This window comes from Coenobita brevimanus, chromosome 27 (genome assembly GCF_032717465.1).
Source record: "Coenobita brevimanus isolate Jiangsu-jjx chromosome 27, ASM3271746v2, whole genome shotgun sequence".
NCBI classification, from domain to species: Eukaryota; Metazoa; Arthropoda; class Malacostraca; order Decapoda; family Coenobitidae; genus Coenobita; species Coenobita brevimanus.
In genome coordinates this window covers 12,661,403-12,688,902 of record NC_136980.1, presented here as the reverse complement: position 1 = coordinate 12,688,902, position 27,500 = coordinate 12,661,403, and the positions used below count along the sequence as shown (strand labels likewise).

Sequence of the window (27,500 nt, the reverse complement as noted above, 5' to 3'; positions counted from 1 at the left end):
TCTCCAAATTAAAAGCAAATTTCTACAAAAGCAGGCGATACTCTACAAGATTAGCTTCAGTCTACAGTGAATCCCGACAAAATACAGCCTACAATGCAAATAGTCTACAAGTCTACGAAACAACTCTATAATCTTCACGTAACTTCAAGCAGCAACAAGAAGAATATAAAACAAAGCAAGTAAAGAAGAGGAAACACCGAAGCAACAAGCACACAAGCCACCACCACTCCCTCCCGCCTGCTGACCCAGAGGTCAAGACACGCAGCAAAACACCAAGTCCATATTCACAACTCGTCTTACTCACCCGTCTTCACTCAAGTTACTCATCGCTACTCATTCACTCACCACAGCTACCAGTGTGGGAAGCCGACGTCACCATGTGTTGAGATGACATCACAACGCGAGTCTGCCATGCCAAGCAATGTGTGACTGACACCAGGCACTTCTCACCCACTACTCATTACTCATTATTCACATAGCTCCTACTCATACTCATTTATTTTCACAGTTAAGTTGGAAATTCGACGTTCTATGCTGAGGTTTGCCTGGGACAGCCGTTAACCACCATGGAATTTCCTGAGTAATATCGTCCATCAACACACCGCTAGAATTATCAAGAGATCTTCAATCAAACCTGTATTTTTCTTCCGAGATCGACTTTTGTATCGACACACCTCTACGATCCGTATCAAGCGGGTAAAATTATACTTGCTCATTTCTTCTCAGTGCTAAAATTAGCTATATTCAACTTATTTACTCATCTATTTTGCTAGGACATAAATAAACAAGAGGCGTATTTCATAACACCATATCTTAATGACAGGAATATTTTCGCCACCACCCACGTTAATACCAGATGACACACAAATTGCCACAACATCAGACCCACAATTAAGAGGCAGCCCACCCCTTGTACAAACCTCACCACACACTAAAGATAAAGAAACAAATACGGGAGTTTCAGATGATGAGTGGGAAACCGCCTCAGACATAGAGAGTGTCGACTTTGCCGCTGCCTTGGATACGTATGCCAATATACTTAACAGGGTTCACCGGTCCGGTCATACATATTCCACCATTCCCTCACACAACTATAAACACGTACAAGTTGAATTAACAGGGAAATCATTAAAAATGGATCAAGAAACATATACCGCTGATCTAACAACCACACCTCACGTGTTTGTGTATCACGAGGATAAAACTGCCCCAAAATTCTCTGGCACAGACAAAGATCGCATTGATGTCATTTCATTAGTCAGTCAGTGCGAACAAATGTTCATCAAGCGCCACATACTAGGTGAACAAGAGAAAATTGCTATTTTTTCATCTTGCATAAGCCAGGAAAGATGTCCAGCACGCAATTTATTGCGCTCAGATAAGCTCAATCGCGCTAGGACATATGATGAATTTAAAACTGAATTTCTGATGAAATTTTCTGGAGGTATGAACTTCTTGCCAGGTATAATTCCAGAATTACATAAAATTGTAGATCTTGTAAGGGAGCACACTACAAACCATGTGCTCAGTGAAATAACTGCTGATGTCTCCACAATCAAGAGAACTTTGTTAGCTACTCTGGAGAATTCTAATTGGATAACAGATGACGGAAAGATGTCCCCAGACCTCGTCGTGGACATCATTGGTTATGTAGCTGCCTTGTGTAAATCACCTGATAGGACCCTTAAGATCGCCAAGACGATCGCGTACACCCCAGGAATGTGCTTGCTAGACATAATGAACGAGGTAGAGATGCAGTGCAGTAAAGCAGGTGTGGTCGACACACATGCACATTCTGGTAGAATCAGGGTACCTGAGACAGTATCAGCTGTGAAAACATCTACACCGACCCCAAACAGAGAACAAAATCGATCGCGACCAGAAATGAGGCAGCCCAAACAAACAAAGACGCCTAGAAATCGTTCCCAGACGCCTTCCTACAGGCAGTTTCATAAGTTTTCGCGCAGCCCGAGCAGGTCTCGTGCCATAAACAACACTTCTTATGGGAAATCACCTTGTAGGTCACAGTCAAGGGATAGGTCCATTCTATGTCATTATTATGCAAAACCAGGACACACAAGATATGAATGCTTTATCAAGGCAAAGGAGGACAAACAAAAGACACAAGGATTTGGTCCTTACTGTAGGCATCATAGATACCAAGGGCACTGGACTAGAGATTGCAAAACAGTAGAAAAAATTGTGTCTATGTTCAAATCGGGGGAAGACCAAGTCATGACAAAAAACGAACAAACGTACAGAAGAACAAGGCTAAACTTCACATAGGAGGCATGTTGGGAAATGAATGTATCTTGATACCAGCTGTATGTGAGGATCAAAACGTTTCCTTATTTTTAGATACAGGCTCTCCAGTGAACTTAATAACACATGGAGAACTAAATAGAATTCTTAAAAATAAAAAGAAAGTAACTTTTCTGGATGAAGCTGATTTAGATTTATACACAGTAGATGGACAAGAGATTACAGTGAAAGGTATGATAAGATTAAATCTCAGTTTCACAGAAACTACAAGACCATTCTCTGCATTTTTCTATATCGTTGAAAACTTAGCAATTAAAGCTCATATGTTACTGGGCTTAAGATCCATGAGAGCTGAGAACATAACTATACTCCCACAAATGAATGGAATAGACTTTGATAATGAATTCATAGAGGAAATAACTTCAGAGCCCTCACCGATTGGTAGAAGAGAGCCAAAAAGAATTGGTAATATTAAAGGCTTAAACAAACATACACAAACAGATGAGTGTATAGACCCACTCGCACCACCAACCCCATCCTCCAGAAGTAGTGACCCAGATAACAGTACTGATTTATCAATTTTTCCAGCCCATCTCACTAATGATTTAGTTATACCACCTAATTCATACATGAAAGTTACCATAAAGAGCAAATTACGGAATAGTACTGTTCTTGTCTTAGAAGAATTATGTAAAGTAAAGGGATTGTCAGTAGAAAACGCATTATGTCATACGAACGACGAAGGGCAAACTCAGATATTTATAATTAATCACATGAATGGGGAAGTTCAGTTGAAAAAGGGAACTTGCATAGTAAATATTGAAAAATGTACCGCCCCTGTGAAAGAAATAGTTATAACTGGAGTAACAAGTGAGATAAAATCTACGGATAGAGAAAGAATAAAAGAGAATTTAATTCACTCAGGTGAATTTGATGAAGAAAATGATTTGTTAACCCTGCTGGAAACACACAGGGACACCGTAGCATTGCCCGGTGTACTAACTTGATTAATCACATGATTAATGTGCACCCAGAAACACCACCAATTTTCGTACCAGCTTACCGCATACCACACTCCCAACATACACTTGCAAATCAGTATGTCGATGAAATGTTAAAGCTTGGAATTATTGAGCCTTCAGTTTCCCCGTGGAACGCCCCCCTATTCTTCGTGCCCAAACGAAATGGAGAAATGCGTGCGGTAGTAGATTACCGTAAACTAAATAATCACACAATACCAGACAGATTTCCCATGCCAATGTTAAGCGATGTTCTACAGAATATTGGTCCTGAGAATAATATATTCTCGACCATCGATCTCCTAAACGGCTACTATCAGATTCCGGTATCTCAGGAGTCACGTAAATACACTGCCTTTTCAACAAACAGAGGCCATTATCAATATACAAGAATGCCAGTGGGACTGAGGACAGCCCCAGGCACATTCCAGCGTCTTATGAATTACGTATTGCCCGGAATTTTAGGACAAGGAATATTTGTTTATCTTGACGATATTATTATCGCAACGAAGAATATTAAAGATCATCTCAGGAAATTAGACTTACTCCTGCAAAAGCTTAGTGATGCTGGATTAAAAATTAAACTTTCTAAATGCAAATTTTGCTTTAAGGAAATAAATTTCTTAGGCCACAAATTAAGTTCTGATGGTATTCACACCACTGATGACAAAATACAGGCAGTGAGAGATTTTCCTGAACCCACTACGACTGACGAAGTTAGACAATTTTTAGGTCTGGGTGGGTACTATAGGTCATTCGTACCACAGTTCTCTCATATAGCCTTCCCTCCATTCCAACTACTCAAAAAAGATGCTGTATTCCAATGGGAAGAAGAACAAAAAAGGGCATTTAACAATCTAAAAATTAAACTAACAAATGCACCTTGTTTAGCATATCCGGATTACACAAAATCATTTCTTATTTGTACAGATGCATCAGTTAAAGGATTAGGGGCTGTACTAATGCAGGAAGATAAAAGAGGAAAGAATCAACCGATTGCATTTGCCAGCAGACAAACAAGAGGTGGGGAGAAAAATTATTGCACTACAGACTTAGAGGCACTTGCAGTGGTTTTTCCATTACAAAAGTTTCGAGATTTGGTATATGGTTACGAAATCCACTTATTCACCGACCATAAACCACTGGTGGGTATGTTTAAAGAAAAACTCCTTTCTGGGAGGAGAGCAAGATGGAAATGTACAGTTGAAAACTACAATGTACAAATTCATTATATACAAGGTAAAATGAACATAGTAGCTGACGCATTATCTAGGAACCCGAACACAATTCAGGTCGCGGCGTTAGATCTCAAAGGAAATATCCCAAACCACGAGGATATCGCAAAGGCACAAAGACTTGACCCAATATGGTCTAAAGTAATATACAAGTTAGAAAGTGGAGATGACATACAATTACCCAAACTTCATGTCCCACTTGAACACTTCACAATGGTCAATAATACATTATACAAAATTAACTCTAAACAACCAAAACGACAAAGAAATACTAACCAGTTGGTAGTACCTAATAACATGATACCCCAGGTATTACGATTGATACACGACAGCCCACATGCAGGACATCCTGGAAAGGATAAGACATTCAACCAAGCCCAGCTATTATATTACTGGCCTTCATTACGAAAAGATATAAACAATCATATAGACAGATGCGAATCATGTGCGAAACACAAAGGATACCCAATCACACCTGCACCGATGGGTAATTACCCTGTACCACATCAACCATGGGACGTTGTCGCTGTTGATTTACTCAAGATGCCATTATCATACAATAATAACCTATACTTATTCGTAGCAGCGGATCATTTTTCCCGTTATGTCATTTTAGCTCCAATTAAAGATAAGACAGCATAGACAGTAGCAAAGGCAATAACAGATAATGTAATATGTCGCTTTACTACCCCAAAGGTATTAATAAGTGATAATGGAGGAGAATTTAATTCTGAGATCTTACAAGAAGTATGTAAACAATACAACATCAAAAAGGTTAACGTTTTGGCCTATCACCCAGCATCGAATGGGTTGGTAGAGAGACAAAATAAAAAGGTATTAGATGTGCTACGACACATTCTCAGTGAAAATTATGCAAGCTGGGATGATTGGATTCCCAGAGTAGAGGCCTCAATTAATGGATCTATAAATAAATCCATCGGTGACACACCACATTTCATTATATATGGCACAGATAAAAAATTACCATATGAGCTCCTAGAAGGTGACAGCATGCCTATATACAATTACGATGATTACTCTAAACTCCGTTTACGTGAATTCCAGGACATTCACAAAAGAGTCAAAAAACAATTAACGATGTCCAAGGAAGAAATGACGGAGGCATTTAACAAGAAGGCAAAAGATTCACCTATCAGCTTAGGAGACATTGTTTACGGAGTCATTCATACGAGAGACAATAAATTATCCCCAAAATTTGAGGGCCCATACAGAGTAATTAACATAAAAGCAAACAAAGTTTTAATTAAGTCACTTTCAAGTGGCGAGGAGAAACAAGTTCATATTGACCATTTAAAACGAGTTTCAAGGGAATTATCACATAATTATTCAGCCTCGGATACAACCGAACAGGTGAACGTACCTCGAGAAACCAAGCAAGAACACAACAATGATTACAAAAAGAAATTAAGGTCATATACCAAACAATCAAACATAGGTGCAACTATTCCAATAAAATCTACAGTACATCATTTACGAGAATTAAATATCGATTTAAACTCCTTCTATAAATGAAATAACAATCAACCGTAACGCACATCATCACTTTCATCGACCACAGCATTATAGGAAATTAATATATATATATTTTTTTCGGTAGGTTACGATGAAGGGACTTATGCTACTTCGTATGGATTCTCCTCTACATAGTAAGAGGATATGCGCACCTAGACCCCAAGCATATAGTACGACAAGGATGCCTCATAGCTCCAAAGGCCACGACTACAATCGTTAAGGACGTCATGAGTACTGAAATAAGTCTAGATTACTTGTATGACTTACCTACTTATCTAGAAAGACTTGCGACGCCGATGCGAACTCTGGACTTCATGATAGGAAATTATGTTTCACAAGCACATAACACCAAGGAAGTGAATGAAATGGTGAAGTTAGCGAAATGGAAACTAGAACAGGCGAAGTCAACTGTGCTCGTCATGATCCAAGATCTCCCATCTTATGGAACGGAGGTACTGAGCGAGAAAGAACAACATCACCCGTACTCGCCAAAAGCGCGGTTTGTTCGACCTGGGCGGCGCAGTTCTTGGGAACATCTTTGGATTGGCTACAGAGGATGACCTTAAAGAAATAAACAACAAATTTAATAAGATAGCTCAGGTACTAACATACCAAGATAAATTCATCACAGGACAGAACTCAGCAATGAAGACAATTGTGAAAAATCTGAAACAAGCAGAAAACGTAGCTCTCGAGAGTGTAGATAAAATAAATGAATTAGAGGGAAACGTTACTCTTTTCCAGCACTTCTCCATCATCACAGAACATATTGACACGATTCTACTACAATTAGAGAACACTAAAGATCGTTTCAGGGCACTTATGCAAGGAATTTCGAATGCTGGTGATGGTAAGATCACAAATGACTTACTCCCAGTTCATGAGCTACGTCAGATAGTTAGTCAAGGCATACATAAACATAAATTGAAGCCGTTGTTCCGCAGTAGGGAATTTATGCAATATTACCCGTATTTAGAAGCAACACTAACACCAACATCAGTGATAGTTCATGTACCATTCATCACTGAAGACCTGTTCACAGTATACCAAATACACCCCTTCCCCTATAAGAATAACAACACTTTGGTCATCATCAACATCAACACAGACACCGAACTCATCATGGTCTCCAAGAGACGGGACACTGTCACTTTTGCAAGTGAGTCAACGATTGAACGAAAGTGCCGCACATCCTTACATGCTGTTCATCTTTGTCCTGCGTACATTTTCACGTTTCAGCCTACTGATACAGTCCCTTGTGAAATGGCTATCATCAGAAATGACAATATTCATCATCATTGCAACTTCACTTTTGCTCCAGATAAACTTGTACACCATCAACGCATTGGACACTCACAGTTTTTTTATTTCCCTCAAAACAAATCAGTTTACATAGTCTGTCCAGATATACCACCATCTCATACATCAGCATCAGGATTATACATAGCACCAGACTACTGTGCGGTATTTACACCAGCCATATCTACTTTATCCACCATCAATCACTACGCCATTCTCAATCATACACACAAAGATTTCCACCCACTGCCTGATATGAACTTAAACATGAGCACAAGTATTAAGCTGACTTCACCTAAGTTTGAAACTATGCAGCTGATCAATGAAACAATGAAGCCCTGGGAAGATTTGAGTTTGAGTATGTTCAACCCATATTATGTGTATAGCCCAGCACCTACTGTCTTTATAATCGTCTGCATTGTAGTTGCAGTACTGCTGTTCGCAATGCACAGAATGCATGCAAGAATTGCTAATTTGGAGTCATTATTTAGTGGGGGGAGAGTTAACATCACAGTTAACCACTCTGAATGAAGTTTATATATTTTGTATATACAGTAGTATTAATTATATATATATATAAAAAAATACAAAGAAGAATGACCCATATATGGCAGACCAGTACCATTATCTTTAAATGAAATATTAATAACTCTTACCATAATCTTCATTTTAAACTATTTTTTATTCTTGCATGTATGCATTTCACTATAATAACCCAAGTACATACTATATTACAGTTAAATAATTTACTTTAATGCATTTATTCAAATATGTATACAACTTGTTTAAAATGTAATATTACTGAATAATCACTATTTACTATGAATAATATATGTATACAATATTCATACAATTATGTTACTTTTACAATATTATGTATTTCACTTAATTAGCTTATAAGTTCATTATAATGTGTATTAATATGTTAGGACTATTAACTGTCGATGGTACGCCATTTTCGCGCGGCCGAGCGGATGTCAGGACTACATATAATAAATACAAATCATAATAGATAGATAGATAAATAGATAGATAGACAGCCCTCTGCGAGCCTGGGAAAAGGAAATGAGGTTGCAAGTTTAACTGAGGAAAGCTGACGACAGCGGCCAGTAAGGAGATGATGCAGTTAGCTGTCAGCAGTCCTCTCATGAACAAAGACCTAGTAACCATACACACACATATACACACTTTCCATCCACGAGGAATACACGTGATACGTCTCCTGTTTCACCAGAATTTAGGAAAGAGAGCTCAGAAGGGGACAAGCGATACTAGTGGCAGGTCGAAGGGGAGAAGGGCTTAGCAACTCGAGAGACAGAGAGAGAGAGGGAGCGAGACTCTATATTCCGCTCTGTGTGAGAGACTTGTTAATATTTCCAAGACAAATAAAAATAGTCCCATACTATTCTTTACCTCTCCTGTCACTACATGACAAATGGGAAGCTACTCCAAGATATAAAGACCGCTCGTCCATAAGTCCAAAATATATATATATAACTCAACCGCAAAGGAACCACACAGTCTTTTATGACACAAAGTCATTTATGACAATATGAATGTAGTGATACAAAGCGTTCTGTACTAAAGAGCATTGTATTTTTGTACATTTATAACACGAATATTAAAATCCTCTACAAAAGGGTTTAACTGCACTTTTACTTCGAACCTTCATCTCATCATAATTCCAGCTTGCTTTATTCCTTCCACCAGCAACATCATCATTATTATCATCCCAACATCTAATCCCACTTAGGAATGAACTTAATGTCAGCCATGAGGAAGTCAGAGGGGGGAAGTGATGGAGGAACAGCACCGGAATCGTCTAAGGTGGAACTGGAAGAGAAAGTCTGTGCAAAGAGATCTGCTTTATCAGTAGAAGAAATAGCTACAGAACCATCAGAGTAGAAAAGAGGAGGGAAGGATGATGAGGTAAAGTTGTTAGAAAGGTTTTTGGCAAGGTGCCAGAAGGAGCGGGAAGAATTCGAGTTGGAGAGTTGAGAGCATTTAGTACGGATGAAATTATTTTTAGCAGAGCGAAGAACAGACTTAGCACGATTCCGGGAACGTAAAGATAATGTGATTCAGGGGTGGGTTGGCTCCGGTACCTTTTGTAGGCCCTCTCCTTGTTGCGGACAGCATTAGAACAAGCGTGATTAAACCAAGGCTTTCTTGAGTTTGTCAAAGGATATGAGAAAGGAATGTATGCTTCCATGCCCGAGAGAATAATCTCCATAATGCGCAAGGCACACTCAGATGGCTCCCGGCCATGGAAGCAATAATCATTCCAGGAAAAATCAAAGAAGTACTGCCTGAGGGCCTCCCAATCCGCGGCTCCAAAATGCCACAGACGACTTTTCCCTGGGGGGTCCACAGGCCATACCGGAGTGATAGGACAGGTTAAAGTGATAAGGTTGTGATCGGAGGAGCCCAACGGAGAGAAAAGATTAACAGTGTAAACAGAAGGATTAGTTGTAAGGAAGAGGTCAAGTATGTTGGAGCTCTCTCCAAGGCGGTCTGGGATACGGGTAGGGTGATGTACAAGCTGCTCTAGGTCATTAAGGATAGAAAAGATGTAGGCTTGCTCACCAGGTGGATCAGTGACAGGAGTGGAGAGCCAAAGGTGGTAGTGAACATTGAAATCTCCTAGAATGGAGATTTCAGAGAAAGGAGAAATGGACAGAATGTGTTCCATCGTAGAAGTAAGATAGTCGAAGAATTTTTGATAGTCAGTAGAATTAGGGGATAAGTAAACAGCACAGATATATTTAGTCAGAGAATGACAGGAAAACCGAAGCCAGAGAGTAGAGAATTCAGAAGAATCGAGTTCAGGAACACGAGAGCAAGATAAGTCGTTGCGTATATATACACAACAGCCACCTTTGGCTTTGAAATGAGTATAGAGAACATGTCCGGGAAAATTCGGACGTATGGCAACCCTATTTTTAATGGAACAGGCTCCCTTTCACAACATAAGTATAGAACATGGTTTCATTAAATTCCGTGAGCCTTTGCTATGAAATACGAACGAGTCACCGTTGTTACTATCGTTGCTTTGTTTTCACCAAAAAGCACTTGGATATCCCCACAACTTGAGCATTATATCATGGGTGCATGAGATTCCACGACCTTAGTTATGAACTTATGACGCACGAGTGAGTCCCCTTGGTTATCACTCAGAATTAACTCTCCAGTCTGACTACATTAAGCTATCAGTTAGCTGCAGTGGTTTACGAATAATCATCAGGTCAGAATACAAGCGCTATATTCGCTTGTCAATATCTATCTGAACCGTGATCATGGAATGATCTTCATTTGGTTCCCGAGCAACTGTGCACCCAGTAAACTCTCATAGGTCAGCAAAATACACTTGTGTCGCAGCAGCTTAAGAAATAAAATGTTTGGACTACTTTTCAAATATACGCCGCGGTTTTCAATGGCAACCTGCCACGGTTTGGCATCACTTGTTGGCATCCCTGGTCGACTCCGGCCACAACTGCAGCAAAACGACCCCCAACCCAGTGCACGAATAGGCTGCGTATGGTTATACATCCTTCCACCTCGTTCCTCCCTGCCTCTCATTCTCCCTCGCCTCAAATTCCGGAAAAGTTTGTTAAATATGTGAGTTGTGGTTCTGATAATGTTTACACTCAAGAACAGTTAGTGATACTGACTACTGACAGTAAGGATGAATATCGCGGCAATACGAGGAGCGAGATTGAAATGTATTGCAGAACCAAAGTGTGAGGTCACATAACTATGGAAACCGCGTGCTGGTTCTAAACAGATAGCAGGTGATGCAGTTTATTCCATTGCATCAAAGGCAAAGGGGTTAGTACGCAGTAAAAGCGGTTCACTGCTTGATTCCAGATCGTAATCACCAGCAGTAGAGCCGACAAAACTCCTACTTCATATCAGTATGATGCGGCTGTCATTTTAGAGGCGGTAAGAAAGTAAACTGATCTGCTTGATAAAGCCAGAAGACAAAAAAGAAATACGAAAACTTCTACAGTACAGATGAAGAAACATGGCTGAGTGAGCTTGAAGCAGGTCCTAGTAATGTTCAACCTGTCAACCGTGCTTTAGTCTGAAATTATCCTTCGGGTAGATTTTAAATAATCCTAAGAGGGAACTTGGGTCTTACAAAACAGAAGTGGTATACCAAAAATATATTATTAAACCAAGAATGCATGATACACAGTGTTATGGGGACGACATCTGTTTAGAGTTGTGATAAATGCACAGATTTTCTGGACAGGGCGTAGAAAACATAGAAAATGGACAATTTGTGTTTGAACGAGTAAGATATTGAAATTCATTAAATGTCACCATGTCTCAGGTAGTTTTTTTTTTTTTTTTTTAGTACTGTAGAATTGTGTGCAAAAATTTTATACCTTCTAAACTGAAATACAGTACTAATTATAGCTTTGACTTCTTGACTAAAGCAATCATTCATCATAATACAGCCAACATTCAACCTAGCTTAACCACACTAAATCATCCCAGCTGGTTAATCCAGACTACCGCTCGACCTAACCTAACCAAATCAGATTTTGGCCTTGGACTAACACAGAGTGCGAACAAAACACTGACTGTAGCTCTGCCTGTGAACAAAACCCACTTGAACTTACCTATATAGCCTGAAGTAATGGCAAATTAACCTTAATTTGACTTCTGTGTGTGTGTGTGTGTGTGTGTGTGTGTGTGTGTGTGTGTGTGTGTGTGTGTGTGTGTGTGTGACCCAGTGCACATACTGTACTGTAGGGGAAAAAAAATAACAAAGAGGTTGAAAAGATAATTGTTACTATACAGTGTCTGCTGGATTGATAGTTATTGATAAACTTGTTTATGTCTTAAAAAATTTTCTTTACTAAATTCTGGTGTTCTGCGTCAGTATTTCTTAACTGATGATACAGTACAGTATATTGACCGACTTCAGCTTTGCATGCCAGAAAAAACTGCAAAGTAACATTATTTCTGCCAGCCATGATACACTGAAACTTTTTTCCAGTATAACGAAAAGTCATTAAGAAAAGTTTGCAGCCAAATCTAACAAATTCGAGACACCCTAGTTTTGTAGACTTTCCTTGATGCTAGCATGAACTGCCTAACATCATACCACTGGAGTAAGGGAAGCTTTATAATTATAAGACTGTATTTATAGTGTTTTTCGCAATTATGTGTTGATTTCCGTCCTCCGAGAGTCCGAGAGGGAAGAAACAAGAAAGTGTATTGTAAAAGCCGCTGTGTTTGTTCTAGAACCAACAGACGTCATCACAGACACTTGTGGACACTGGATGGCGAGAACTGTCAACAGTGTTTACATTTTTCCTCTACCACTGCTCAGTTTATATATTCATTCCTTCCATTTCTGTACCAGATTGATGTCGTAGCTTGTCTCCTACATATCCACAAACTTATAGTAAGTAGTCAGCGTATTAACGAGTGCTCAAGTAATTAATAAGTTATCAATTTGAGTGTAAAGTGCTCCAGTAATCATAAGTGCCTCTGTGCTGTAAGCAGCTGTAAACAATTTGCCCTTACGAAGAATAGTGAAAATTAAATTTCCTGAACATAAAAACGATGAAAAGAGTGAGTGTGGGAGTAATATTAATCTGCCACGACTGCACTGTTGGACGCGGCCAGGCGCCAGCTGTCAAGCACGAACACTCGTGTGCATGTGTACAATACAGTAATTATCTCTACAACCACCACCACCACCACCACACACTGTAGCTTGCAGTTAACTTGAATGGTCGAAATCCACCTTCATTCCACCTAATCGTAAGTACTCTCTGTGTGTTCATTCTGCATGGAAACTGAAACAAACTGCAGGGGGGGTCCTACTAACAAAGGATGAAATGGAAATGAACATCTGTTATCACTTTTTTTTTTTTCTAATCACAAATGTCCACTTTATTCACTTAACTGGACTTATACATCTGACATGATCTCATTTCCATTTTCATGCTGTTTATTTTTAGAACCAATTCCATATATGTGAACATTTGTCGCACATTGCCTTTTACGTACCCAACCATCAGTCCTTTTAAAGTGGTTACCGATACTTATGAATAACTGTTATATACATATTTTGGTTATTTTTCCCACAGTGTTGACGATGTAAATATTTTGGTTATTTTTTCCACAACGTTTATTTTTATAGAGACCATATAAATATAAATATTTTTTCCACTTTATTTTTATACAGGCGATATAAATAAATTGGGTATTTTTCCCACAATATTTATTTTCATACAGACGATATATATGTTTTGGTTATTTTTCGCACAATGCTTATTTTTAGGCAGATGATATAAGTACTTTGGTTATTTTTCCCGCAGTGTTTATTTTTATACAGACAGTATACGTTTTGGTTGTTTTTTTCCACTATTGTTATACAAAGGTGATTTACGTAGGTTTTGGGTTGCTTTGATCATCCCTGTGGCGATAATGAAGCGATATAAGGTACTTAGGTGATAAAGAGATAATGAATTGATAAAGACTGTAGCCTGCTGTTATTTGTTACCGGTACTTTACTACTTTTGGTATGTTTCTGCAGCGTCCTAACCTATTTCGTGGCTGTGAGGTAAACTGGGACTGATATAGGAAGTGTGACTGTCGGGTACTGAAGTGGCATATGCCGGTCTGTATTCTCGTCGGGTAAGGAGGCTCCATAGCACCTCTTCTTTAACGATTTATTTTCCAAACTAACCATCAATGCCCTCCCTCTTGCTTCTTATATCTTCTGAAAGTCGACTGAGATCGCATGAACAGCAAAGAAGGATATAGTAACGGTGCAGAATTCTAACCGCACGTGAATACTACTGCTCCCTCTCTCGCCGCATTATTAGGTCAATTTTGGAAAATATCGTAAGATTCTCTGACCTTATTTTACTACCGGTACTATTGTATTTGAAGTCTCTTGAAATAAGCTGACAGAGTTAGCGGACTGATGATTGGGCATTATTACCTCGTCAGTATTCAGCTGTTACCTCCCTTTTCCACACTGCCATAGGCTCCAACAGCAGTAGTTCAGTATAGGACTTAGAGTCAGCTTTTCGGTCTACAACAGCAGGGATCAGCTCAGGCGTTGGAAATAAGCACTGGCTTTTTAACCCGCCCAGTCCCGGCCCCTTTTTGACCACTGGTACCCCCCAATCCCGGGCAATTTTTGACCTTTTTTTTTTTTGCTAAAACTTTCGCTTTTGGTGAGAAACATCGAAAATTCATAGAGAAATCGCTCACCTGAGGTTTAAAATACTCATTACAGGTAGGAGAGCCTCCTTACTTTACTGGGTTTTCTATCAGGCTGGCGCCAAAGAAAACGAGTTCTATGGGAGGATAACTATTTCACACCACTCATAAACGGTATTTATTTATTTACTGTTACGAATTTATATGTAGTACAAAAGTATATTGGTTTTCAAGCAGTAATATAGGCATTATAAGCATTGTTTCACTCACTAATACCTGACCTTTTTTTGCCACATTACCTGATCATCATTTCTAACTGTTTCTTCCTCTAATGCTATGTAAAGTTTGTCCTCCACATTGTCATTGATTGGGGAATCACTCTGGCCCTGAATTTCGTACCGTGGCATGACATGGCTATACTGGTCAGGTCACTGATAACAGGTGAATTGCTGAGAAAAGGGCATGCAGGGGGGGGGAGGAGGTCATGCTGGGTAAGGCATTGTCTCTGCCTGGCATCTTGTTGAGGCAGGTGTCCCGTGTATACGTACCAAAAATGACTCGCAAAAATTGAAAATTGTGGAAATTATGAACCTTGCAATTGCAGGACGTTGAAGTACGTCCTCGGGATTAGCTGTGACAAAACGTGAGGACGTGGAAGTACGTCCTCGGGACGGCACGGGTTAAGTTCGGTGTCTGAATTTTCAAAATAATTACATTTAATGCTTGCCAACTACACTTCACTGTTTTCACAAGTACCAGAGCTATACAATCTTCACTAACTGCACTGACACAGAACTAAATAATTACATTTAATGCTTGCCAACTACACTTCACTGTTTTAACAAGTACCAGAACTATACAATCTTCACTAACTGCACTGACACAGAACTAAATAATTACATTTAATGCTTGCCAACTACACTTCACTGTTTTCACAAGTACCAGAACTATACAATCACTAACTGCACTGACACAGAACTAAAACTGAACTGAGAACTCCTCTAGTCCCTTCCCCATCCTTATATAAGCTTCCTATAGACTAGAATGATTTATTACATTCTCGGAGAAGCAACACTTACCAACTAGGAGACATCCAAAATATCCAGAGTTGTCTCTCACTGAATAACACTCTAAATTCTTTAGCATATAAACAAATAAAATTACATATTTCAGTAATCACATAAATAAAAATAGTATAGCGAAAATGAGCATAAAGAGCATAAAGTTAATGTATAACTTTACAAAATAACTTCACTCACAAGAGCAGGCTAACTGGCAACTCTGACATATAACAGAAACTGTGAGAACCACTAGGAACCCTCCAGTACTACCTAACTAGCAAATCCTCCTTTTCAACACTACCCCCTCCCTAGTCCTTATATTGTGCTGACAAAACTGAACAATGTAAACAAACTAATCCAAGTGAAACAAGAAATTATACACAAAATAATCCGTCAACGTATCAGTTCTTCTATGCCACTTCCAATGACGTCCCTGCTCCTTCACACGTCCACTCCTCCTGGAATGACTTCGTCCTTTCCCTGATTCACTTCTTCCCTCAGGGAACTATCACCATCCTCTTGTACTTCGGCTCCTAGGTCCTTCTCAACATCATCAGCTACGGGAGTGAACGATTCTTTGGGGACATCCCAGCTGTACTGTCCTGGCCCATGGTACTGCCACAGACGATTAATGTGTACCACCTTTGGGCGAGACTTCCTGCCTCCCCGAATCCAGTACATTACATCCAACAGGTGGTCCATCACAGTGTAGGGCCCATCCCACGGGCTCTGCAGCTTCAGCGACCGTCCCTTCTTCCACTAAAGATTGTACAACCAACCTCTGTCACCATTCATGAAGTCCACCTCACTTGCCTTGGCATCAAACTTGCGCTTCATCACTTCGGCTGAAATCTTTAGAGCTTCTCACACTTGATGATTTACCTCAGCCAGCCTTTCATGAAGATGCTTCGCATAGGTGGAGGTGTCTGTAGGCAGATCTTCACCATGTGGTCCACCCATTAACAAGTCAATGGGTTAACGTAACTTGTGGCCCAGCGTCAGTTTTGCAGGGGTGTAGCTGGTAGACTCATGGGATACAGACCGATATGCCATCAGCAACGCAGGTATTTTCTGATCCCATTCCGTTTGTCATTCTACTACACAGTACTTGGCCAGTTCTTGTCCCAGGATCCAACTGAATTTCTCCACCATCCCATCTGACTCTGACCTAAGTGTGGTTGGGCTGGTCTTCTTGATCCCCAGTAACTTGCAGCACTTATGGATCACAGCAGACTAGAAGCTTCACCCTTGTCTGAATGTAGTTCTTGTGGCATCCCAAAACAACAGAAAAACTGGTCAACCAACACATGAGCAACAGTTGCAGCCTCTTCATCAGGGATGGCATAGGCTTCTGACCACTTTGTGAAGTAGTCTATGGTGACACATATATACCGGTTTCCTCTTTCAATATCTGGCAGAGGTCCAGCAATGTCCACTGTGACTTTTCATCGGTGTACCCACTTGGTATGGCAGGAGAGGGGTGCAACCACGTTTATTGGATCTCTTATTGGTACAGCATACATCACAGGCCTGTTACCACTCTTCAGCGTCCTGATGCAAGCCGATCTAGTAGAACCTCTGTCTCAGTCAAGTTAGAGTTTTCTTCACTTCCAGGTGCCCATTAGTGATCTGGTCATGGACTCATCCAAGAGCTCGGACCTCATTTTCTTTGGAACAGCCAGTTGCCAGTACTTGTTGAGGCCATCAGATGTCTCCCACTGATGCTCCAGTAGTCAGTTGTTCAAATGAAGAAGGTTCCGTTGACTCCAGTAGCTTTTAGTTGCAGGGTTGAACCTGGAAATCCCTTCCCAAGATGGTCACACTGTACTCCGCTGTAGCTACTCTAGCACTGGTTGTAAATCTACATCCTCTATCTGCGTCCTTTTTAGATCTTCTTCATTTGATGCTGGCCCTGTCACTGCAGTACAGCTGCATTTCTTGCAATGATCTCATTCATACTACACTGCTTTCAATCTGGGTCACAAGGCCAACAACTCAGGCTGTCAGCATTGCCATGTACCCGTCCAGGATGGTGCTGCACCTCACAGTTGGGCTGGTCTAGCTTCCCAAGCCAGCATGCTAGTTGACCTTCCAGATTCTGTAATGTCTTCAGCCACTTCAGTGCTGAATGGTCTGCCTTGATGGAGAAGTAGGACTCATACAAGTAGAGATGGAAGAAATCAAGGCTCTTCATCACTGCCAAAGCCTTTTTCAGGTCACACAATAGTCCCGCTTGGGTGGGCTGAGCTTTTTGCTGTAATACGCCACCACATACTCTTTGTCATCCTTCTTCTGTGACAGGACCTCACCAATACCTTGGTCACTAAGATCACATTCCAGGATGAATGACTGACTCTGATCAGGATACGGCAACACTGGAGAGCTTGCCAATGCATGCTTGAGTTCATCAAAGGCCTTCTGAGTCACTGCAGTCCATGTAAACTTCTGCTTCTTTCGTAACAACTTATGCAGACATGCACTCATCATTGCAAAGTCCTTGACATAACGCCAGTAGTAAGTACACAAACCCAGGAAACTCCGTAGCTTCTTCACACAAGTTGGAACCTGCATACTTTTCATAGCTGCCACCTTCTCCAGATCAAGATGGATGCTGCCCTCGACTACTTTGTGTCCCATTTACTTCATTTCCTTCTGGAACAAGTAGCACTTCTTAGGGTTCAGCTTGAGACGTGCTGCTCAGATCCTGTTGACACTTCTGACAGCCCCTCTAATTCCTGGTCAAAAGTCTGTCCACACACAGTCCCATTATCGAAACTGATGACAGCTGTCTGCCATAGCAGACTTCCAGTATTCTGTCCATGAGGCTCTCAAAAGTAGCTGGGGCAATAGACAAGCTAGATGGCATCATTCTGAATAGCCATAAACTACATCCATATGAAAAGGCTGTTATCTCCTTGTCATTTTCTATAACCTGGACCTGGTGATATCCTGCTTTCATGTCTACGGTGGAGAACCCCTTGGCATCTGACAGAGCATCCAATGTGTCATCATTTCTTGACAAGAGGTATGCATCCTTCACTGTCACTTCATTTAGGGCTCAATAATCCACACAGCATCTCAGTGAGCCATCCTTCTTCCTTACCAAAACAACTACTGATGTCCAAGAACTGCTGGACTTTTCTATCACTCCTTTACTGAAGATTATCCATCACCCTCTACATTTCTTGCCATTGAGCTGGTGCCATCCTCCATGCAGGCTGTTTAATCAGGCGCTGAACTCCGATGTTGATACAATGCTCCATCAAATCTGTGCATCCCATGTCTAGGTCTCAGGTGAATTAGACATCAGCAAACTTCACTAGCAGAGCCCTAAGTTGCAGCACTTGTGAGGCTTCCGGACACTGGCAACTCCTTGAAATCAGGTCGTGTAAGTGGTCTGGCATATTTCCTTCTTCTTTGACCACACTCCTTTTACAGGCCTTCCACTGATGCCACTCAGGGTCCACTGCCTAGCACAGTTCCACTCTTTCTCCCTCGGTGATCTCTGTCTCGTGGGAGAAATTGGTCATCACAACCGGCACTTCACCGGCACCTGTTTCCACCAAATCCTCCCCACCATCACTCCAGCCTTCGTTTTGCATCGTCCATCAGGCTGCACCACCCCTAGACAGCTGACAAAAGAGCCACTCACCTTACACTGGAGCAACAGTTCTGATCTTGGTGTATCATTGTAGTGGGCAGTGGCCTCACCTCGCCACCAGAACTGGTGTGTTTCACTGCCATGACGGGAACCGACTTTCCTCAGACCCTGAGCTTCGTGGAGCAGACGTATGGCTCACATCCCATTGACATCAGATAGCCCAGACCAGGAAGGCAAGGACCCTTCATGTTGGCCATGAAGACTACAAGCATCACCTCTTGCCCTGCCAAGTCAGTCCAGACATTCAAGGGTCCCCTCAGTTCAGTGTGGTGACCAGATCGCCACACAATTGTTCTGATGACTTAGGCAGATACCAATGACGTAACACATCAGGCCTCACAAAAGCCTGTTCTGAGGCTTAATCAATCACCAGGGAACACCTCTCACTGTATATTCTTCCGTCTGCTTGCATTCACTGTGTATTCTTCTGTCTGCTTGCACTCACTGTATATTCTTCCATCTGCATGCACAGTGTCAATCAAAGTTCTCTTCCATTTTGTTGGTGGTGGGGCTACTTGGGTAAAACCGGCTGGTTGTTGCCCCTTAACACAAGCCTGTACTAATTTTCCACTTTTTTCTTGTCCTCTGCAGCCTGCTTCTTATCCTCCTTTTTCTTCTTTGTAAAATCAAAACTGAAGTGTCCCACCTCATCACATGGCCAATGCTCTTATGCACTACATCCTGCCTACAAACTGGATGTACTAGACCTGACGTAGGATTCAAATTCCAGAGGCCTGGCTAGTGCCTCTTGCATGCTTTTCGGTTTTGCCTGCTTCACTTGCACTTTCAACTCCACACTATCAAAGGCATCAATGACCTAATCCCTCACAAGAACAGCCAGCACGTTAGATGCTGTTTCAGGGTATGCCTTGTGTGCCATACTCTCCAGGTCATGAGTAAGCTGCTAAAGGCATTCGCCTTGAGCCCATAAATGGTTCCAGAATCTCCCTCTGTAAACCTCAGTCTAGTACATGGTCCTGTATCTGCTCTAGCACTTCTACTAAGGACTGATAAATGTTCCTCTCCTCCAGTGACAGCTGACCAAGAATCTCCATGGCAGCACCCTTGAGGATAATAGCAAGCTGCATTGCCCTCTTCCTATCATCCCAACCATTCTGATCTTTAAGTAACTCAACTTGCACACGGGAGCTTCCAAAGATACTTTACCATCAAATTCCTGAGGTTTCTTTTTAACAGGACCCTCATTATGGCCATGCACTTCGCTGGTTTAAGGGCTAAAAACTGGGACATTATAATTAAGTGTTCGACTCAAAACTTCTACATTCTAATCTCTCAGCCCCATAATGCTACCCTCAGATTCTTGTGATTCATCAAGATTCACCACACACTGTCCACATTTTACATATGCTTCCTGTACATTAACCTGAGGTTCAACAGTGCAAGATTTCTCTACAGTCTCAATAATTCTCCCACTAATTGTCTTCATCTGGTCGTCAATATGCTGTCTGCACTCCATCACGTTATTGCTCACCTCACACACTTCTGCTGCTGTAGTTCAGCGTATACTTTTTCCTTCAACTGTTGCTGTTCTTCCTTTGGTTCCTCCTTGAATGTGTCTAGTTGTTCCTGCATGATTAGTTGTAACTCCTGTTGTTCCTACAATGCCTCTTCAAGTCGTTCATGTCGTTCTTTCTGTTCTTCACTTTGTGCTTGTAGTTGTTCACTTTGTGCTTGCAGTAACTTCATAATTGCAGCCAGGGACAGCACCTCCTGCCTGGTTTACCTTCTTGTCTGTACACCTTCTGGCTCTATGTCGAAGATATGCCTCACTACAGCACTTTCCTATCCCCACTCCTGACACAACTTGTTACGTCTTCATCCCACACTGCCACAGGCTCCAACATCAGTACTTCATTACAGGAAGGACATCGCCCAGTGAATTGTCCCTCGAAGGTTCAGCCTTTCAATGTACACAAGATCATCTCAGGCGTCGTAATCGTTGTTTTCCAAGTAATTACACTGCTTAACTAATTTCACAGGCGCCAGAGCTACACCAACTTCACGAGGCCACAAGTAAACTCACTCCTCTATTCTCTCCCCCATCCTTTTAAAACCTTCTCGGAAGTTTTAGGTACTCCTTGCAGCAACAGTTCCAAGTTGGAGCCATCCAAAATATTCCAGAGTTTTCTTACATTATATGGCACGAAATGCTTTAGCATACAAGCTGAAAAATATGAATGGTACATAATTTAACAACCATCCAAATAAAACATTATAGGGAGAGAAAAAAAATAAAAATTAATGCATAACTTTACAAAATACCTCCATTCACAACAGCAGGCCACCTGGCACCTCTAACAGCCGAAAATGCACAATATCCGGAATTTTCCACTACCACCTAGCTAGCACTCCTGCTTCTCAACACCTGTATACTATATACATCTTTTTCCTTTTTTATGCAAGGAAGAAGGAACCAAAGGCCAAAAGCCTGTGAGATTGTTTCCTCCACACACACACACACAAAAGATAGCCATGATAAGATGGTTTGCACCAGTTGCCTACAAGATTTTACCAAGAAGTGCAGGATAAATTGCAAAGAAAGAGGCGTTACGGATCTCCCAAGCCACTAAAAATAAATACAATATCCCCTCTGCAATCACTCACGTACCACCATAGCGTATGGGAAGAGAAGGTAGCTGCGTAGACTGATTTAATCGTCACTCCCTACTCACACATTCACGCCCTCACGACAGACAGCGTTAGCAGTGTCTATCCTGCATCATCTATTCCCATCTTACAATCTCTCACTTAAGCCCACACCACAGGCATCAGTGTCCATCCTGCTTCATCTATTCACTCCCTACTCACACACTCAAGCCCACACCATCCTGCATCTTCTCTTCATTCCCTACTCACGCTAACACACGCCCACACCAGCATACACAGCCGTCCTCTCAAAGCACAAGGTGTACCACAAGATATATTTCAAGTGCAGCGTTATTCCCCGTAATATATTCCACATACACTCTTACTGTATTTACATTTACAGTGCTAAAAAATGGCTGAGAACAGAGACTCCTGTCCCGTGATGACCTTCCCCTTGGCCCCGAAGATCCAGCAGGAACTACAGACGAAATTCGGATCTTTTGATAAAGGACTGTTGGAGGTTGGACCAGGGCGGTACCTTCTGCCACCGCACTGCAGATTGTACCTTGATAAATATGCCCAGTTCAGGTGAGTAGATTTGAAAGAGAGAGAGAGAGAGAGAGAGAGAGAGAGAGAGAGACGTGGGGGAGAGAAGTGAGTCGATGATCTTTACACACACATACAAGGAGAGAGAGAGAGAGAGGGAGGAGGGGGGGCAGGGAACGGTGTAAGGCTATGAATTTCGTTAAAGCAGACTTACTGGTCAACCATAAGACCCGCCGATATGTCATAAAAACACCCCTGCTAAAACCAATACACCAAGTCCTGTATGCAACAGGACTACCATGTATTCAGTATAGACGGTGATTCTACCGTGTATTCAGTATAGACGGTGGCCCTACCATGTATTTAGTATATACGGTGGGCGTTAGCGCCGAAGTGGTGACATGTGGAGGTGTATGATACGTTGAAGGACTGCAGGGCCTCACGGAGAGGGCGCTTAGAAAGAAAGAAAGAAAGAAAAAACCACTTGATATACCTGACCGGAAGCAGTATTATCCAGACTGAATCTTCCTCATCAATGATCCTGCCATCTTCCCCACTCCACCTTCAGTTCATCCCCAGTCCACATCCACCACCCGTTACCCCCCTCCCCTACCCTCATTCACCGTGAAGTGTAGGTTGTTGAGCAGACCCATTAACCGCAAGCAAGCAACCACTCTCCACCCAGTTAACAGGGGCACCATAGAAGGCAGCACATCACCCCATTATTTGATTATATGGTTGTCACGCAGAAGTGTAAGTGGTTTCCTGGGTTAAAGGAAACCATTTGGCTTGTCACCTGAAGTTGAAAGAGCAATAACAGTGACAGGAAGGATGGGAGAAATAGGAAGAGAGGAGAGCAGACACAGAAAATGAATGATAAAGGTGAAGGAAGATGTAAGCAGCGCTACATTAGGTGAGTGGATGATGGTCGCCACCACCTACCTACCACCGTGATGTGTAAGTAAATAAGACATACTGTATTTCTGACGATGGAGAAGAATCAGGGATCTAAAGAGTATATGATTAGTGATGACTTACTTTACTCTTTACAGTAAATATGCAGTTGAGTTTTAACGTGGTTCTTCCAATGTTGGAGCTTTCTCTCTCTCTCTCTCTCTCTCTCTCTCTCTCTCTCTCTCTCTCTCTCTCTCTCTCTCTCTCTCTCTCTCTCTCTCTCTCTCTCTCTCTCTCTCTCTCTCTCTCTCTCTCTTCTTCTTCTTCTTCTTTATTCTTTGCATCCCATGTCTGGAAGGTCCAAAACAGAAAAAAAAAAATCATAATGTAAGACGTAAGCCTAAAGATATTCCACCAAGATTTTGCGTTATATAAAAGTCCCCACAATGACTGGGTACATTATTGGAAGAGGGCTGTGCTACACTCTCGGAGTCTAGCTGTGCTCTGTCTCTCCTAATTTCGTGGGGAGGGAGGTAAGTGAGCTTCAGTTTACCATTACGTTACGCTGGGTTAAGGAATTCTGGGATTTGTACGCGTAAAACAGTCTTCTCATCGTTCTCTTCCTTTGTTGCAAATTTGTCGATAGGAAACTCTCAGCGCCACTCACCTCATCCTTTTTTTATCTTTTTTTTTTTTTTTTTATGAAACGATTTTTTTCCCTACGATTTTCATTTTTCTTGTCCAGGTTTCGGCCAGATGACGTAGTGGTGATGGGGTTTCCCCGCAGCGGCACGACCTGGACGCAGGAGATGGTGTGGTGTATGACGCACGACCTTGACTTCACCACAGCCATTAACACGCCACTCAGAGAGCGATCCCCCTTCCTTGAGTAGGCACCAACATCACTTGATTCTGCTTCACTGGTAGTAGCGGTAGTGGTAATAGTAGTAGTGGTAGTAGTAATGGTGATGGTGGTGGTAGTAATACAGTAGTTGGAATAGTAGTAGTACTTGTGGTGGTGGTGGTGGTAGTAGTAGTAGCAATAGTGGTGGTAGTAGTAGTAGTAGTAGTAGTAGTGGTGGTGGTGGTGGTAGTAGTAGTAGCAATAGTGGTGGTAGTAGTAGTTGTAGTAGTAGTAGTAGTAGTAGTAGTGGTGGTGGTGGTAGTAGTAGTAGTAGAAATAGTGGTAGTAGTAGTAGCAATAGTAGTAGTAGTAGTAGTAGTGGTGGTGGTGGTGGTGGTGGTGGTGGTGGTGGTGGTGGTAGTAGTAGTAGTAGTAACAGTAGTGGTGGTGGTATTATGTAGCAGCAGCAGTACTAGTATTAGTAGTAGTAGTAACAGTAGTAATTATTGTGGTAGTGGTGGTGGTTGTAGTGGTGGTGGTGTGTAGTAGTAGTAGTAGTAGTAGTAGTAGCAGTAGTGGTGGCAGTGGTGGTGTGTAGTAGTAGTTGTGGTAATCCAGGTTCATTTGAATGTAAACTACTTTGATGGGTATTGTTTTCACTGAGCTATTATTATCACTAGAATATGGCGCTAGTCATGAAGAAGTGGTGTGTAAAGGATGGAGAGAGAGAGAGAGAGAGAGAGAGAGAGTTTCCTGATAGGAGAGTATAATTACTTTGTCCAGTGCTACCCCTGTTCAGTACTCTTACAGGCGATAGATGGACAGACAGACAGATTGATAGATTAACAGGGGATAGATAGACAGAGACATATAGATCGATAGATAGAGGAAAGATTGATGGATGGAGACCTATGGGCAGGTAGAAAGATGACTAAAGAGAGAGGGACAAGCAGACAGACAGGTAGATAGATAGACAGACTGATAGATAGGTGGACAGATGGCCAGATAGATGATTAGATAAAGAGAGAGGGAGAATCAGTCAGACAGACAGACAGACAGGTAAATTATTAGATAGAGAGGGACAAGGAGACAGAGAGTCAGGTCGATAGATAGACATATGAATAGATAATGAGAGTGGAACAAACAGCAGAGAGAGAGAGAGAGAGAGAGAGAGAGAGAGAGAGAGAGAGACTGACAACCATCCTTTTTTTCAGAGGTGACTCATTTTTCCGTCCAGGTTTTTCCCTGCCCGGTTTTCTGGCTGTCAATATTTTCAAGCAACATCCAGACGAGGACTCGAGCACCACTGGGGCATTTTTGGCCCGTGCTGAGTCCCTTCCTTCTCCTAGAGTAATCAAAATTCATTTGCCCTTCTCACTTCTCCCGCCATCCATTCTTGAAAGCTGTAAGGTGAGTGATGTACACTCTCTCTCTCTCTCTCTCTCTCTCTCTCGCTCGCTCGCGCCTGCGCGCGGCATAAACTTCATTAAGCTTTGCTATATAAATGGTGACGCTTCACGTTTTCGTCAGTATTATTTTTCTTTGCATTTTTTTTTTCGATTTTGATATTACACATGAAGGTACCCTAGGTTAACCCAAGTCCTTATGCCAAATATAAATGACTTTGACCTATTTTTGAAGGTGATATATTCAGGTTTATTCAAAAAATGCACATTTTAAATTGAAATATCGCAGAAAGTAATTGAGATACGGATATTTGGGTGAAAATCCAATGAAAAAAATGCTTGCTGTATAACTTTGGCTTAATATTTTGCCATTTAGCCTAGGAGAAAGTACAGAATTCAAATCTGCTCATTTTTTTTTTTTTTTGCAATACATTCTAGAGAAAACCACAATGGTTTAAAAGATATACATTTCTGGATATATAGCTCTGGTCCCCCTTATGATCTGAATGGAATATAGTTACAGTTTAGCATGAAGTTAGCCAGGTATTGAGACAAACGTAAAATTTACATCAGAGTTTTTCGACACCTTTGTCTCAGGTCCCTTGTTGATTTACACAAGAAGTTACCTTATGGTCTTCAGATCTTGTTTATATTAAACATACTTCTATACCAATGAGAGGACAAAACCACAAAGCCAGCCAGAAGACAGGGCTTGTGTGCTGGGCACTGCCCAGGCCCTGTCTTCCCCATTACTGTGTTTAAAGTCAGCCCACACCCCACTGACCGGGCTAATGTATGGCCCGGCCCGCACTATAAGTGCAGGAAATCTTTAAACGAACGAACGAACGAACCACTGAGAGTTACAGCGAAGCTTCCATGTTGTGGCAACACAATAAAGTTAGCTAATTAGTTTTAATCTAATTTGGTCTCTCTCTCTCTCGCTGTCTGTCTGAAACTGTTAGGTACCAGACCCCACACCAGAGGGGGCAGGGGACGGGTATTGCATTAACTCGGTTTCTCTGTTTATCTCTCAACTTTTTGCGAAAATTACTGGTGCAGTTTTAACTAAAATTGAAAGGATGAAGGGCTATGACATGATCACCTGATTAAAGTTTCGGCCAAGGCCCAGACTATGGGCCTCTAAAGTGTAAAAAAAAAAAAAGGAGAAAAAAATGTTTTTTCTCCACAACTCTTTCAAAATCGTCATACCGACATGAAATTAAAACCTATAGGTGTGTCTTTCAAATCTGCATCGTATAACATGCCTCATTACATCAGGGGGGTCACCCCTCAGCTAGTGGTATGGAGGTCAGGTGGATTTGGCCTAAAATTGCATATGGGCATAAAATCGTTAATTTTCACCTGATTTACTTCAAATTTGATATGTGACATATTTGACTAGATATTCAGTTGTGTTTATAAGTCAACACTAAAATGACTCACAGGGAAGGATTTGCTACTTCTTGGCACCGCTTCTTGTTTTGATTTGTTTTGTTTCTACCGTAGTCCACAAATACGAACTTTAGCCGTTTAAATCATCTTTTGAAATAAGAATGGTGCAGATGATAATGAAGATGAAGATGATGATGATGATGGTTTACATTTTCATTCGTAGGTGATATATGTGGCTAGACATCCGGGTGACGTGTGTGTGTCTTACTACCACCTTCAACGACTCTTGAAGTCAGTGAATTTCAAGGGCGACCTGGAAGAGTTCCTGGATCTGTGGTGCCGAGATTTAGGTAAGGAGAGAGAGAGAGAGAGAGAGAGAGAGAGAGAGAGAGAGAGAGAGAGAGAGAGAGAGAGAGAGAGAGAGAGAGAGAACGAAGAATGGGACATGCAGAAATTTAATTCACTGTTGATTTTAGTGCCATTGATAGGAATAAAGTGCATCAATCTTTCTTCTTTTTTTTTTCCTTCTCCTGCATCTCCTTCTTCT

General features: G+C 41.5%; 2 protein-coding genes across 2 annotated transcripts in view; both read left to right on the top strand.

Moving 5' to 3' along the window:
* Positions 1–19,423, top strand: part of LOC145394447 (uncharacterized) — a 26,426-nt gene extending 7,003 nt beyond the window's left edge. Inside the window, exon 6 of the mRNA XM_080268308.1 lies at positions 19,299–19,423. Within this exon, the coding sequence (XP_080124434.1) occupies positions 19,299–19,423 (125 nt within the window). The remainder of the gene's footprint in view (positions 1–19,298) is intronic.
* Positions 19,424–22,283: 2,860 nt separating this feature from the next.
* The window catches only part of LOC145394445 (sulfotransferase 1C4-like), a 16,504-nt gene continuing 11,287 nt past the window's right edge, over positions 22,284–27,500 (top strand). Inside the window, exons 1-5 of the mRNA XM_080268307.1 lie at positions 22,284–22,459; positions 24,057–24,200; positions 24,955–24,965; positions 25,393–25,565; positions 27,177–27,303. Of these exons, the coding sequence (XP_080124433.1) occupies positions 22,284–22,459; positions 24,057–24,200; positions 24,955–24,965; positions 25,393–25,565; positions 27,177–27,303 (631 nt within the window). The remainder of the gene's footprint in view (positions 22,460–24,056; positions 24,201–24,954; positions 24,966–25,392; positions 25,566–27,176; positions 27,304–27,500) is intronic.